General features: G+C 30.7%; 2 protein-coding genes across 5 annotated transcripts; both read left to right on the top strand.

The window, feature by feature from the left end:
• The first annotated feature begins 4,566 nt into the window (after positions 1–4,566).
• Positions 4,567–7,057, top strand: LOC107637475 (delta(7)-sterol-C5(6)-desaturase-like). The gene is made up of 3 exons (XM_088485131.1): positions 4,567–4,792; positions 5,608–5,916; positions 6,750–7,057. The coding sequence occupies exons 1-3, from the start codon at positions 4,567–4,569 to the stop codon at positions 7,055–7,057; spliced, it is 843 nt and encodes a 280-aa protein (XP_088341257.1).
• A 3,610-nt stretch (positions 7,058–10,667) lies between these two features.
• LOC107635712 (chloroplastic group IIA intron splicing facilitator CRS1, chloroplastic) lies at positions 10,668–16,855 on the top strand. Of its 4 annotated transcripts, none has more exons than XR_015880922.1 (10): positions 10,668–11,014; positions 11,839–12,916; positions 13,463–13,946; positions 14,328–14,458; positions 14,786–15,136; positions 15,217–15,373; positions 15,473–15,765; positions 15,909–15,968; positions 16,085–16,243; positions 16,522–16,855. XR_015880922.1 is itself a non-coding variant. In XM_016339265.3 (9 exons), exons 2-9 carry the CDS (start codon positions 11,999–12,001, stop codon positions 16,133–16,135), a joined length of 2,445 nt encoding a protein of 814 aa, XP_016194751.1. In that variant the 5' UTR covers positions 10,668–11,014; positions 11,839–11,998; the 3' UTR covers positions 16,136–16,855. The 4 variants fall into 4 exon arrangements, 1 of the variants encoding a protein (XP_016194751.1); XR_015880921.1 differs by having other exon boundaries at positions 16,085–16,384; positions 16,505–16,855; XR_001619292.3 differs by having other exon boundaries at positions 16,408–16,646.
• The last annotated feature ends 333 nt before the right edge of the window (positions 16,856–17,188 follow it).

The raw sequence follows: 17,188 nt of genomic DNA, 5'->3' as shown, positions 1-17,188 counted from the left end.
CGTTATGTACCGTTGCTAAGTTAGATAGGATTGCTATACAAGTGGTTTTGTTAGTGAATGATGTTAGTGGTTTTTATATTCTGGTACATTCTGTATGCAGCCCCAACGATGTATTTCGAGCATGCGACAGCAGCAGGGTATGCGTTTGGATGAGAGGTATGTTCCGTACTTGCAGATGGTTGGCTTATACCATCTTACAAGGCTGAACGAGAGATGGTTCATACTAGACGAGCCCTTGGTCAGTGCGTTCATTGAGCGCTGGCATCCGGAGACGCACACGTTTCATATGTCATTCGAGAAGTGCACTATTACACTGCAGGACGCGGCGTATCAGTTAAGACTGCCGATCGATGGACATTATGTTAGTGGTTGCCTGACAGATTTTCAGACGTACGTCGAGGGTGGTCAGCCAGCTTGGGTGTGGTTCCAGGAGTTGCTGGGTGTGTTACCTCCTGCGAACCAAATCCAGAAGTTTGCAGTGAACTGCAGCTAGTTTCAGGAGACATTTGGAGAGCTTCCTGAGGGAGCCGATGAGCCCACTGTTAGAAGGTATGCCCGGGCCTATATCATAATGCTATTAGGGACTCAGCTATTTGCCGATAAGTTCGGCAACCACTGCACATTCACATTAGGTGGCTCCCATACTCAGAGGATCTTTATCAGTGAACTTCACACCAGAGCGTGTTTTTCTCTTAATGGACCCTTTATAATGCACCAACACTACAAAACTCTCATCACTAGCCATTTTGTCTCACTCTAATAAGAGGAATTCACGTTCACACCATACTTATACACGTCCGAGGCTTCATAATTCGAAACAGCCAATTTCGAATTATATATGTATAATTCAAATCAGCTAAATTCGAACTGCATAACGAATAGCTCACCGTATAATTCGAATTAGTTTGGTTTGAACTACCTAACATGCATAGTTTGAATTGATCAGCTTCGAGTTACCCTCCCTCATAATTCGAACAACCTTGATTCGAATTATTTCTGTTTATAATTCGATCGAGTTAGATTGATTCGAATTATATAGAGATATACTTTTGGTTGATCCATGTCTCATTTTTAGGTTTAGTTGAATCATGTAATTTCTCCTCCCATCTGATTTAATACTGCGATTTGGCCTTAAAATTATTATCTCATAATTTAATTAAATATATTAAATTTTTTTACCATCCCTTTCACATATTTAAAGAGAACTACATATGAATATTCTTTGAATGCAAATATCAGTCTTCTCCTCTCAATATTTTACACGTACACCCTCCAAAAATAGAAAGAAAAAGAAGAATGGCAAAAAAACAATAGAGAAAGACGGTAATGGAATACATCAATTATAGAATGGTGTTAATGATTGCATGAAAGAATTATCATCAAAAGCAATATTCACCACATGATCAAACATGACGTGACAATTGATATGACTAGTCATGCATGCTGCCAAATCAAACGTGCCAGTACTAACCACTGTTTGGATTACACGTGTAACAAATTGGCCACAATTCACTCACCGTTGGCACGTACCAATGAATCCAAAGCAAAAGCTACTTTTATTGTTTAATGGATCGAAATTGGGTGCAGCCTTATTAGGGTTTTCAAAAGAGAATTGAGTTGTTTTTAGCTCAATTTGCAGTTATGTGCCCATGTTAATGCATGATTGGATCCCCAACACGTGTGTTGCAAATAAATAAATAAAAATAAAATAAAAACTTTTTGACACAATTCCCAAAGATATCTGCCTATATTAGGATTTTATAATTTTACTATTAGGTTTGGCTAATTTATGCCTTAAAGGCATACCTTAAAATTGCTAGTAATAGAAAATTGTAAATAATGTATTTTAATAAATGCATAAAAAAAATTAAAAATTAAAAATTTTTATCATTTTTTATAAAAAAAACAATAAATAATTTTATTATATATTTTAAAACATAAGTTAGTTAAATCTTTTACTATTTGTTTTTCTACATTTTCTTAATGAATATAATAAGATAAAAAAAGCTTAGTTTAGAACTAGTTCGTTGGTAAAAGAAATGAAATAACGAAAAAAATTTGTTACGATCGGAGTGGAGTTAGAAATATTTTTAGAAGGGGTGAACATAAAAAATATAAGTTAAAAAGAGAGAAAAATTAATAATTAAAAGATAGTTAAACTAAAAAATTGAAAGTTTGAGAGGGACCATTATCCCCTTTTTCATGAATATGACTCCGCCACTTACATCTATGCTGATAGAAATATATCAAGGGAACAAAATTTCTAAAAATTAACAGAATTTATTGTTTTTAGTTATTAATATAATTTTTTAATTTAATAATTTAATAATATATTTTTAATTCATATTTTTAAATATTAATAACTAAAATTAGTACTAATAATAACTTAATTTTATACCGACTAATAGATTGGAATAATTTCCATGAAGAAAGAATATCGGCGATATTCTAATAGTGCCATAGTGGGATGAGTATAGATTCAATAGAAGAAAAAATAATCTAGTAATTAAATTTAAATTCTTAATGGCAATTTAAGTTGTTTTTTTCCTCTAAAAGAGAAAAAAAAAACAAATATTTTGAAATTAAAAACAAAATTTAATGATATATAAATTAAAACCGAAGCAAAATATAATAGCCACATTCTGAATAAGTACCATAAAATTAGGTGGGCTTGCAATTTGAGTAACACTTGTGTTAAACTACGATAGAGACTGTTAATTAATTAATTAATTAATGTGGTGCCAAAGCTGGGTTTAATAGTTATTATAACTACGCGTAGCATTATTAATAATTTAGATATTCTATGACTCAAGTTAAAGACATTCTTAAAAAGTCATTGTAAGGGGAAAAAATGGAAAGAAGAAAAAGAAAGAAAAAGAAAAAAAAAAGAAAGAAAAGAAAAAAAAGAAAAGAAAAGAAAAGAAAGCATGTGTACTCAACAGTAATAACCAATCCTTCATTTATTTTCATTAAAAATATTGGTTAGCATTTTCCATTTTATAAACGATTAAGATATTTGTGTCTTTATAAGAAAAACTATGATTTTATGTCTTTATTGTAGTAATCTGATTGATTATTTCTTATAGTTAGCACAACCAAAGAAACTTTATAAATTAAATTCTGACCTTAAGCCTATTAAAAATTTAAAAATCATAATTTTTCTGAATAAAAAAATTTCTCCAAACCAACATATATTTATTACAACAAAATTAAACTCTAAACATAGATATATGAAATATGTATGGTCAAAATAGTCTTAAAATATTACACCCAAACAAGTCATATAGCCTATGAAACAGAATCTAGGATCTGTTGCATTATGTAGACAACAACTACATCTTAATAACAATTTTTAAATAGATTATGTTATGTATACAGTAAAATTAATCATTAAAATCAGTTACTAATAATATAAAATATATATTAAAATATAAATATATATTAAAAATAAATTAAATTTCATATGTATTTATATACAAATATATTAGTAACTGATTTTAATATACGAACAAGATCTTCATTTTTAAATTGCTAAATTGACCATGGAGAACTTGAAGATTCTGCTTGAATTGCAACTAATAACCACAACCAAACCAAATAGGAACTCTCTAAAGTCACTAGTTTAATTTAATACATAGTCAAATGCATGGAAATTAACAACACTCCCTATATTATAATGTTATTATTGATATTTATATATTTATATAGCATTTATTAGCCTGTGCCTAAATACCATTAAGTCTTCCATAGCATTAACATCATATCAAACTTGATCATTATTATTAGTAACAACCCAGACCATCTTCTAGTACGATATGTCCGCTTTGGTACTTTTGTGTTTGATGATAGGAATAATAGCTGAAGTCCCCACATTTACTCGTCAAAACACGTTATGTTAGAGAGAGATATCCACACCTTTATAAAGCATGCTTCATTCTCCTCCCCAACTAATATAGGACCTTATACATTATTGTTCTCAATTTTGTTATTTGCATTCTTGTATATGAGGTATAAGGCCATTTGAGCGAAACCAAACAAAAATTCAAGCACATTAGGAGAAGCTGAAAAAATAGATCAAACAACAGAATTTATAGTCTTTATTTATAAAGTATTTCATATCTATTTATTGTTATATATATATTTTATCCAATAAGAATTAATATTATTAACTACGATAAATAATTAACCCATTCTATCCAATAATTATTAGACATGTCACAAAGAGTAACTTATTCTTTATTTTAGAGAATGTGAGATAAAATTCGATATAAATATAGGAAAAGTCTAGGGGACCAGCAATTTTATCAAATTCTAGCCAGCATGTAACCAGAAAAAAAAAATGAACTATTAGATGAAATCTCACACCAATCTCATACCATTAAAATCATCATTGATGACTATTTGATGGTTACAAATCACAAAAGTTACTGGCCTACTCCTCGTAAATATATATCACAACCTAAAGCTACAAATGAATTAAATCATTATTGTTAATTACTTGTTGTTCTCTTCTTCATAGAATCATATCTATATATCTCTCTTCTTTTGTATTGTGTTGTGGCTTCCATGGACGATGAAAGTGGCTACTTTCAACTTTTTGTGGAGGACGGTAACTTCTACAATCGCATTCTGCTCGGAACCCTATTGCCGGAGCAGTTGTGGGTCCCACTACCCCACTTCTTCCAAACATGGCTGCGCAACTACATCGGAGGACTCCTTATGTACTTCATCCCCGGCTTCTTTTGGAGCTTCTATATTTATCATTGGAAAAATAACGTTTATGTCCCTAGAGGTGAAGAATATATATATATATATTACCTAGAAATGCTTTATCCCCTAATTTTACTTCTTCTACTTTTATCTTTATCTATCTCTTCTTTTTGAATCTTTAATTAGAATCTACATTTTATATTACTAGATTTCCATTTTAATATATAATTCTCCTATGTTTTCTTTTATTTTCTATTTTTTTATATATAATTTGTATGCACTTTATGTATAAAATAACTTATATATATATTGGTGCAATGTGCATCGATCATTGGCAAATTTTTACATAATGTATAATGAATAATTAACATTTTTTCTGAATATTTTATAGTCTTTAATTTTAATTTAATTTTTAATTTACATAGATCATGAACATTTTTTTTTTCAAAAAATAGAGAGGCTCGAACCCACGTCCTTTAAATGAGTATGAAAAAAAATATGTCATTTAAGTTATAACTCATTGACTACTGGCTAGATCAAGAACATATTTGATAGTCAAAATTAATGTTAGGAAAGGTATGGGAAACAATGTAATATTTGTACAATGCGTACAATGGAGGTTTTGGGAGTATTAGAGATATAACCATTAGTGTTACTTTTTTCCATCAGCGTAATCTTTTGGGATAAGTGGTATCATGACATGGTATTAGAGCTCTAGATCCGAAAAGTCAAGAGTTTGATTCTTGGTGAACCCCAAAATCAGCTTAAGTTTTTGGGATGAGTGGTTTTATAACATGAGATGTTCTATAACATTCTATTTATTTTTCATTTCTTTTTTAATAACAATTTTTTTTCTTTTTTGTTTCACAACATTTGGATCTTAATTATCTGTTTCAGAAGCCATTCCATCTAGCGAAGCCATGCTAATGCAAATACAAGTTTCAATGAAAGCATTGCCATGGTATACTTTGCTTCCAACAATTGAAGAATACATAACAGAAGGTGGCTGGACAAGGTGTTTTCCAAGAGTGCATTATGTTGGTTGGCTTCATTATGTTGTTTATGTTGCACTCTATCTTATTCTTGTAGAGTTTGGAATTTATTGGATGCACAAATTGCTTCATGACATTAAACCACTTTACAAACATCTTCATGCTCCTCATCACATCTACAACAACAAACACAACATTCTCTCCCCATTTGCCGGTGAGTCATCATAAACTAATGGTGAACACTCAAGTGAAGTCGACTTCATGTGAAGTTGATACTGAGAGCCGTTAAATGATTTGACTGATTTGACTGAATTTTCATCTAACGGCTCTCAGGTATCAACTTCGCCTGAAGTCGACTGCACTTGAGTTTCCACCTAAACTAATATAGAACAAAAACATGCATAATATTAAATGGTGACTATACACTTTAAAATATTATTTTCATGGCAAAGATAATAATTAAAATATAAACATAAATTATATTAAATAATTTAGTCAAATGTATCGAATTTTCTAACCATTTTTAATAATGATCTTTCCATAATCATAATATTAAATGATTTAGTTTTAATTTGTATTTAGTTCTAAACATTTTTTTATTAACTACGTGTATATATATCAAAATTAATTACTAATATAAAATATATATTAAAATATAAATACTTATTAAAAATAAGTTACGTTAAATAACATATATATTTATATATTATATATTATATAATGACTAATTTTGGTATAAATAATATTTTTTATATACATATGTTACCAGAAGTTAATTTTTATATATTTTTTAAAAGAAAATTAGAGACCATAATTTTTCTATTTCTCTATTTTTATACTTGTATACCATGTCAAACTCTATCTTAATTGGTTTATGAAATGTGTATATAATATGAGTTTGGATGACTTTTTAAATAATAATTTTAAAATTAATTATTTTTGTGTATATAAATTAATTTATACTAACTGTAGGTGAAAATTAATTAAATTCATATGAACTCAAATTAATTAACAACTTTGTTTTGTGAATGTATATGTATGTGTTAGGGTTGGCGTTGCACCCACTTGATGGGATATTGCAGGCATTACCATATAGCATTGCTCTGTTCATTGTGCCTGTGCATTTTTCAACACATTTAGTGATCTTGTTCATGGAAGGCATTTGGACAGCAAGCAGTCATGATTGCATTAATGCAAAATTTTGGCCTATAATGGGTTCTGGTTATCACACTGTTCATCACGTGACATATCGCCATAACTATGGCCACTTCACTATATGGATGGATTGGATGTTTGGGACTCTTGTTGAACCTGATGATCATAATATAAGGAAGATTAATCTATCTAATAATTAATAGAGAAAAGGATAAATAGGTCCCTGACCTTTTGTTCCACGGACATTTTCGTTCTTAACTATTGAAAATTACTTTTAAGTCCCTGACCTTCACAAAACTTGGACGGATCAGTCCCTCCGTCCAAATGCCTCCGTCAGGGACTGATCTGTCCAAATGTCTCCGTTAGAAACTGATCTGTCCAAATTTTGTGAAGGTCAGAGACTTAAAAGTATTTTTCAATGGTTAGAGACGAAAATGTCCGCGGAACAAAAGGTCAGGACCTATTTGTCCTTTTCTCTAATTAATAAGATGAAATTTGATGACATGCACACTTGATTGCTTATATATACGCGTGGTTCCTAATTACTTGTTTCTAATAAAGTCTAATATATATATATATGTTGGGTTCCTTTAAAATTATGTTATGCTACTCTTCATATGGTGATAATACAATAAGTTGTTAGATTGTGTATGGTAATAAGCTTTAATTTGTATATCTATATCTATATATGTTGTAATAATGATAACCGATACGAAATTTTTTATCCTAAAAATTTAAATTAAAATATATTTTTTATTATATTTATCTTTATTTTGGTCATAAATATTTTAATATTATATTATAAAATTATTATTTATATCAAAATATTAAAATAATAAAAAATAATATAAATGATCATATTTCTAATAATATCTATTTTGATTATAGTTAATTATTAAACTACTTTTCTACTTTAGCTTATGATAACAATAAAGAAGTTTAGCGACCCACAAATTCAACTCAACAAAATACATAAATTCAGTTACAATTTTAGTCTTTATTATTTTATTTTATCTTTATTTATTCTTATTTTATCTTTATTTATTTTTATCTTTCGTAAGCTAATATTCTATATATATTTAGTTTTACCTTCGTATTATACAATTCAATCAATCAACACTATTCTTCATATTTTTTTTCTTATTCTTTCATAGTTTTATTATTAATATAATAGATTATTTATTTTAAACAATCAATAAAATATATAGGAATATTGTTGCTATAAATATCATTTAATCCAAAATAATATAGTATATAGGATAAAAAATTATTTAACGCAAAATATTAAGAGACTATCAGAATTTATTATTTTTTATTATTATTTAATTATTAACTAAATATTTTTACTTTAGTAATCTAATAATATATTTTGTTTTATACTTTTAAATATTAATAATTAATTAATAACAAAAAAATAATAAATTCTCATGGCTCTTGACTTTAACAAATAAACCTAAACACTTATTTTTAAAAACAAAATAAAAATAAAAGGAGTTCCCGATATAAGACAAAGTAAATAAAGTACTCAAAAGCTCATTAATGTAAGCATGTGACTCTAGGCAAAGTTGCTAGTGAGATGTTGGATATTTGAGACATCAAATCTGCAAAGCTAAGATGCTCTCATAGACTATTATTGAATATGAGAGGACCTTTCACTCCCGTACCAGTAAATAATAGTGCATGCACGACTATATATACTTTACTTTGGAGCATTATTTAGGTAACTAATTTTTCTTGTATTCTAAGTGGAACCGATTAAGGTCTATTATTAACGTGCGATATATCATATATAATGCATGCAAGTTAGTAAAATATCTCATCAGGTTGCTAACTTGAGGAACATACATGATCGTGAACGCTGTGACACAGTGATTATCATCATTATCGGACGAAAATATCTTTTGACAAAATATTCTCCAAGTTTCCAATAATTTGCACGCTTATGAATGATTCACCTAGCTAAGTATTTTTGCATAATGCATATGGTATGAAATGAATTACTCTTCTTGTTGGAGATAGAAAGTTTAAAACAAGAAATGTATTAAGTTAAAGACTCACGTGGGTTTATTTTTACCTAAAATTGATAGTTAAAATTAATTAGATGATAATTTAATTAAATATATTAAAATTTTTAATAATTTTTAATAATTAATTTCATAGACAATGCATGTAAGTTTTTCCCATGTATTAAGTCTATCACATGAGACAAATTAAAGTACGAAAATACCTTAGCCTATATGTTTAGTTATGAATACGGAATAAAATAAAACATTGAAAATAAAATATAAAAGACAAAAATACAAAAATTAATATTTTTGTATTTTATTTAGTGATAAATTAATTATAAAAAATAAATTATAAAAATCTAATTTAATATATTTTGTTCACACAAAAACTTTAAAAACAAAAACATAATGTTAAAAAATATAATTATAAAAAATTAATAGAAATAATAAAAAAAATAAATTATATCCCTTATTAGTATTTTTGTATCTTTTTTTTATCAAAAACGATATAAAAATATACTAATTTAATATTTTTAAACACAATATCTATATTCATATTTTATCTATTAAATATAATTTTGTGTCTCATTAATGAAATCAATTTTGTGGGTGGTGGACTTGTGATTTGGTCTCTACTGTTCATATGGATTTCATTATCAGCATGATTTTGCATTTTTAACGTGGGCCGTATTCTATTTATTTGTCCAAAAATCAAAGAACATGGTCCGTTCTTTTTTATTCTTAATATCTAAGTTGGTCTATCAATACCAAAAAAGAAACAAATAAAAATACACGTATGGTCCATTTTTTTTTATTCTTAATATATACTTAAAAAATTAAAATAAAATATATGTCCCAAATTTGAGCCTATATCTGATATTTAGAATGCACACCCTAATTTATTATTGTAAGATATTTCTTTTATACGTGTTAATAATTATATTTGGATATTAGTTATAAGCATACAAAGTATATTAAATTTTATAGACACAAATAAAAACAATAATTTATTTTGTTTTATAATATCTATCATATTTATAATTTTAAATATTTATCTCATTTATAATATTTAAATAATATTAAATTTTAAATTATAATCTTAAATTGAACAATTTTAACAAAAAAGAGTATAATATTAATTTAATTTTACCTTTATAAATTTTAATACAAAAATAATTAAATATTTAATACTATTCACATAATTTTCATCATTATTAAGTTTTTTTCCTTTGATCGATTTGTTTTTGTTTCACAAATGTTAGGCCTAAACATAATAATAGGATATGATGAATTGAATTAAAAAAATAAAGATTTATATACAGTTGTTTTTATGTAAAGTTAATAGTTAAAAATTATTAGATAATAATTTAATCAAATTTATTAATTATCTAATAATTTTTAAATATAAATTTCACATAAAAATAAGTATATCCTAGTTTTAAAAAAAAATATCATAACGTCTTCTAAATGAATAGGTGAAAACTCATGTGCACTTAACTTTATGTGAAGATAATTGAAAACCGTTAAATAAAAATTTAGTCAAATCATTCAAATTATTTAATGATTTTAGCTATTAATTTCATGTGAAGTTGACTACACATGAGTTTTCACCAAACCAATAACGATAAAGTTTTGAAAATTGGTTCGAATCGATCGGTTGAAACGAGAACCGTTAGTGGTAGCATTCGACTAATGGGTAAAACCGTTTTATTCAAAAACCAGTCTCAAATTGTTAAACCGGCCGATCGAACGAACCGGAATCCGGTTGGTTTTGAAAAAAAAGAAGGAGAAACCAAAAAGTGCTGAGTCCTAACTTCCCTGACCCTCAGCTCGGTGGCCTCTCAACTCCAGAAGACCAGAACCTTGCTTCGAACGCAGCAGAGAGGAAGTTGCAACCTCCATCTCATCGCCGTTCTTCAACCTGTCCAGCCACCACCGCCATCGGCGCTGTTCCAGCGTCGTCGATTCCGTCGCGTGTTCGAGCCTCCGTTCAGCCGCCATTCCTCTGCGCTCCAGCCCTTGTCTTCCAGCCTCTGTTCACCCTCGGTTTCGTCGCGTGTTCGAGCCCTCTGTTCAGCCATCTCCGTCAAGGTTTACAGCTCCAGCTCCCTCTCCCTCCTCTGTTGATTTTCAGAACATGTGAAAGCCAAGGTAATTTCTTTTCCTTCTTCTTTCTTGTATTAATTGTTCAGTTACTGTTTTAATTTGTTGTTGTTTTAATTAGTAGGATGCTGTTCTAGTTCTTGTTTTCGTTGTTGGATTGCTGTATTAACTTGTTCTGTTAGCTTGTTTTGATTATTAACTTGTTCTTATTAACTTGTTAATTTGATAAATGGTTGTTGTGGTGCTGTTCTTGACCTTGTGAATTAGGATTGTTAGGTTGTTTTGCTGGTCTTGATATTTTGATAACTTATTAATTTCATAAAGAGAAAGTCTAATCTCACACCATTAAAAACACTATTAATGGCCAATTGATGGTTACAAAATATAAAAGTTGCTGGCCCCCTAGCACCCCTCTTTGATAAATTGATGTGGTTTGTTGTTCCTCATCTTGATCTTATTATTATTATTTTGATCTTAGTTTATGTTGTTGATCTCAATTCATTGTTTTTGTCATCGAGTTGTGTTTACTAAACTTTTTTTATTGACTAAATGATAGTATCAATCAATTTAATATATTTTTCTCGTCATTGGTTGCATTTTTTTTATCTTAGTTTATGTTTTTGTGAATTTTGATGATTGATCACAAATTTTGATGTTGTCATTTTATGTTTGGTTGTTTCTTTTGTTATTTGACTTTTAAGATTGTATTTGGATAAAATTATAATACTGTGGGTGGTTGATCAGTTGATGTAATACTTTTAATTTGAATGATATTTTAAAGTTTATATTAGATTATTATGTTTTAGTGTGTTTATTTATATTTTAATATTTTATTTATTATTTTATTATAAAACAGTTATTTGATATTTCAGTTAAAACGGTTGAACCAATAAATCAGTAAACCTGTAGCTACAGTGGTTTGATGAGCGGTTCGGTTTTCAGAACCTCGGGTTAACCAAAGAAATAAAAATCTTGAGCTCACTTCTATTACATGGCACTGTTGTGACTGAGAAAACTTGTCAACACTGAATCATGTTCTTCCTTTCACTTCATCCTCAGCTATCTCTCAACTCATCAACGCATTCATACTCTTACCCTTGCATTTCCTCTTCATTCAACAACAACAATCAGAATCAGCACCACCATCCCAATTCCATTCCAATCCCCAAAGACCCCAACAATTCTCATTCTGATGCTTCCTCCATCACCATCAAAGTGAAAGCTCCAACACCTCCATGGATGAAGGGTCCCCTTCTTCTCCAACCCCACGACATCCTTGACCTCTCTAAGCCCAAAAACAAGAGGCTCAGCAAGCGCCACATGGATAAAGAAGAAGAAGAATCTGAGCGTGTTGATAAGGCCCTCCATAGGAAAGAGGTCAGAGGGAAGAAAGTCATGAAGAGAATTGCCAGAAGCATTGAGATGCTTAGGAGAAATCGTAATTCAGCTGAGACCCAATTAAGTTCTTCTGCAAAAGAAGAAAGCTTTGGAGGGTATTTGGAGAAATTGGAGGAGAATGTTATGGTTAGGAGCAAGGAGAGAATGCCTTGGGAGAGGAATGTGTCTGTGATGGATTCTTCAGCAAAATATGAAAACTTTGATGGGTATTTTGGTAAATTGAAGGAGAATGGTGATGATGATGATGATGAGAAGGTTAGGAGGTGTAAGAGGAGAATGCCATGGGAGAAGGATGAGAAGAGTGTTTTATTTGTGAGGTTGAAGAAGGAAAAGCCTGTGACTGCTGCTGATTTAACTCTTGATAAAGTGCTTCTCAAGAGGCTTAGAAGCGAGGCTGCAAAGATGAGAATTTGGGTGAAGGTTAAGAAACTTGGTGTTACACAAGATGTTGTGGATGAAATCAAAAGGACTTGGAGGAACAATGAGCTTGCCATGCTTAAATTTGACATCCCCTTATGCAAGAATATGGATAGAGCCCGAGAAATTGTCGAGGTTGGGCTCTTGTCCTTAACTGTTGTCTTTACTTGTATATGCTTGTATAAAATGGAGTATAATTTTTGAATCTTCTGGTAGAATATTCAGTCTTCCATGTTAAATTGATTTCAATGATCATATTGCTGGATGTTAGAAACATTGTGTTAGCATGTTTTGCTTTGACATGACTGATAATGATAGCAAAGATGGGTTATCTGGGCCAAGCTCCCTGCTCTGAAGTTTTTCCTTTTCTTGGTTTGGCAGTTGTTTTAGTTTAGTAGAATTTCCAATTTTGAGAGTTGAAGATTTGAACCAGATTTTGATATGAGCAAGTTTCACTAACAAGAAATTACTGACTTCTTATATTTCAAGCGAATGTGCTATAGTATTGATATACAAAAGCAGGAAATTTCTATTATACTTGTAATAATTGTATGAATCTTCTAGTATTAATGATTCTTGTTTTGACTTTTGGATAATTAGTTCTGTTATATATTATGCATGGTTCATTTTGAGCATCGATGTTATCTGATGGCTACATTAGTGTTTGTCCTGTGTGGATAGTTGAAGACTGGTGGCTTGGTTGTCTGGAGTAGGAAGGATACTCTTGTTGTATACCGAGGATGCAATTATCAGTTGACTTCTACAAGTGCTCCAAAGGTTTATCCTCGCTATATTCGTGGACAAACTAAAAATCCTTATGAAACAAACATGGTGGAGTCAGTTAAATCCAACAATACTAATGACATGCCAAGCCGGAATGGTAACGATAATGATTCCGCATCAACTTGCATTCAAGAAGTGAATTGCAGTGGATCATTGTATGAGAGGGAGACTGATAGATTATTGGATGGCTTAGGACCTCGGTTCGTCGACTGGTGGTATCCCAAGCCACTTCCGGTAGATGCTGATCTACTTTCAGAAACGGTTCCTGGATTTAAGCCTTCATTTAGGCTATGTCCACCTTATTCAAGTGCAAAAATTACTGATTATGAGTTAACATACTTCAGGAAGCTTGCAAAACCTTTGCCAGTCCATTTTGTCCTTGGTACGCTCCTGCATGTTGCCGGTTTATGGTCAATGATTTATTTTAATGTCCATGAAAATTCTTCAACAGTGTGAGGAGCTATGTTCTGTTTTATACCTTGGATTCTTAATCAAGCCACCTCATCAATGTCAATTTAGATAGAACACCTAAATACATTAGTTCTTGATGCTATTTGAGTAATTACTCATACATGGAAAAGCAGTGTCTGTAATAAGAAGTAATTGCTTGAAGATTGATGAATCAAATCAATATATGTATATGAAAATCATAATAAGTTGTCTGTCAACTAATAATAGCTTTATTAGGCTATATTCAGAACTACTTTCAAGGTTATCCTTTTATGCATAAGGTCAATTAAATAATTGTCTGTTTAATATGAAGGAAGGAACAGAAGACTTCAAGGCTTAGCTGCTGCTATCCTGAAGTTGTGGGAGAAGAGTCTTATTGCAAAAATTGCTATCAAGTTTGGGGTTCCAAATACTGACAATGAATCGATGGCCAATGAATTGAAGGCAAGTTTGATAGACAATCTATTGTTCAATATATGCAAGTTTCAAGACAATCTATGTTGAGCTTAAGTCATTGATATTATGCATATAAGGCTTTAGTTGTTCTCTCTCCCAATATAATGGGAAGGGCTGTAATTCAATTTAGCTAAAATCATCCCTTACAGTCTTACACCATCTTTTTTTTTAAGAAAAATAATTTGATGATTAGCTTCTATATATACTTAGTATTTGATAGTGGTGGATGGGACACTGGACTATCCTTTAACATCTTGTATATTAATTGGTTTGTATTAGAAACAAATGTGTATAACTTTGATATCTGCAATGCAGCTTCTAACCGGGGGAGTTCTGTTGTTGCGTAACAAGTATTACATAATTCTCTACAGGGGAAATGATTTCCTTCCTAGCAATGTTGCATCTTTGGTAGAAAAGAGAGAATTGGAACTTAAAAGTTACCAATTTCACGAAGAAGTTGCACGAATGAGAGCAAATGAAGCCATTTCTTTTAGTGATTACGCACAACAAGAAACAAGTACAAGTGGAAGTTTAACAGAATTTGAGGAAATTCAAACGATGCTTAAGGATGTAAAGAAAGTCAAGGCAGATTTAAATATTCAACTGGAAGCAGAAATATATAGATTGGAGAGGCAATTGAAAGAGCAACAGCGCAAAGCTTTCATTGTGAGATTTCATTTTGTTGACTTTCTTTCCTTTTTCATTTATCTACTGGCACTTCTATAATTAATTTATGGATTCTGCAGCTTAACAAGAAAATAGAGAGATCGGCTGCAGAACTAGCAAAGTTAGATGCCGCATGGACTCCTGCAGAGAAGGACGCAGACATAGAAATCATGACTGATGAGGAGAGACAATGTTTCCGAAATATAGGATTGAAGATGAGTGGTTTGTTAGTGCTTGGTAAACAAAATTTCACCCCCACGGCCACACCGGTCTCATTTCACCGGAAAAGCTTCATTATTTTTTTCGTTAAGAATTTATGCTAAACAAAAAATACAGGTAGGCGTGGAATTTTTGATGGCGTATTGGAAGGCCTACACCAGCACTGGAAACACAGAGAAGTTGTGAAGGTCATCACCAAGCAGAGACTAATCAGTCGGGTCATCTACACTGCGAAAATGCTGGAAACTGAGAGTGGTGGAATCTTAGTTTCAGTTGACAAACTCAAAGAGGGCCATGCAATCATTATCTACCGTGGTAAAAACTATCGACGGCCTTCAGAAAAGGTAGCGAAAAATCTCCTAACCAAAAGAAAAGCATTGCAAAGATCTCTTGAAATGCAGAGACTTGGAGTAAGATTTCTTTCTTTAGCATCTCATTAATCTCCTAGTTTTCTTTGGGAAATTCACACCGAAATCCTTTATATATTTTTTTTCTTTCCCATTGTTTGTATTCCTTTTTTTCATTTAGAGTGGTGTGCTTTCTGTTGTTTCAGTCACTGAAATTTTTCGCTCATCAGAGACAGCAGACTATCTCCGATTTGAAGCTAAAACTGGTAAATAAGAGTAATTATTCTTGAAATTTGCATTAATGTATGGCAGTATTAACAGTTAATTTCGTCTAGGTGTCTTTTCCATTTAAGTGTCTGTACAATGACATTATTATTTATAGGGTGAACTGCAGCAGAGAAAGGAACCTGAGCAGCTTGAAACGGACAATTAATGCGTGCATATGTATGACATGCATGATCCTGCAACTACTCTAGTTGTCTGCTCAATTGATGGTATCAAAAAGTAATATAATAAGAAACCCAACATGCATCAGCCATCGGTATATTTCTCATCTATGGTTTTCTGCTCAATAGTATTGCTAAAATAGAGAGTAATATATGCCTCCTTCCTTAACACATCTTTCTTACACTCTTCCATTCTTTTTCTAAAACACACACTCCCCTCTCTTATGCAACGTCCCGTTTGTTCTGCTGTCTGGAACAGTTGAAACATCTGGGTGGTGTGCTTTGGAGGGAGAGGGAAAGGAAAAGGAAAAGGGAATGAAGCATCTGCAGAGATGAACATCGATTGCAGAGTTCAGTTTTTTCCTTTCTGCAGATTATGTTCTAAATGACTGATTAACCCTTTGTAACCGTATGTTTGAAATTTCAAGTTTCAAAAGAGCAGGATTTAAACTTTGAACTTTGAGGTGTAAATTTTATACTGCAAAGCCTTCTCTGATCCTTTCCCTTCCTTTCCCTTCCATTCCCTTCCAAAGTCATAGTTTTGATTTAAAGCATCATCAATAATACTTGACGTTGTTTTTAGTATAGTTTGCAAGGTTCTACCAAGTAACCACACCACACAATATCAAGATTTAGATCACTATGTGTATGAGAGCAAGACTTGAAAGTGTATAAAGTATATGAAAAATTTTCAAGTGTACTAAGTATATCGGTGTTTCAATAATTTTAACCGTTAATTTTAGTTATAAAAAATATATAATATATATTAATTAAAATCAACAGTTAAGATTACTGAAAGAAAAAGTATAGGTAGACAATGAAAATACTAAACAATGTGAACAATGGATATGTCAGATGTTCAATTCAATAGATATGTAGATGATTATGTTTATTATTTTTAATTGGATGGTTATTTCTTTTGAATCAATTTACTCATGCATAGTTAACAATGGCTGTTCAATTCACTAAGTGTGCAGATGGTTATCCTAATGTTAAGGTTTAAGAGATAATTTAGGGGTGGAGTGTTTTTTTATTTTATT

The sequence above is a fragment of the Arachis ipaensis genome, chromosome B4 (assembly GCF_059453495.1).
Source record: "Arachis ipaensis isolate K30076 ecotype BB chromosome B4, ASM5945349v1, whole genome shotgun sequence".
Classification (NCBI taxonomy): Eukaryota; Viridiplantae; Streptophyta; class Magnoliopsida; order Fabales; family Fabaceae; genus Arachis; species Arachis ipaensis.
This window is presented reverse-complemented; position numbering and strand designations above follow the sequence as displayed.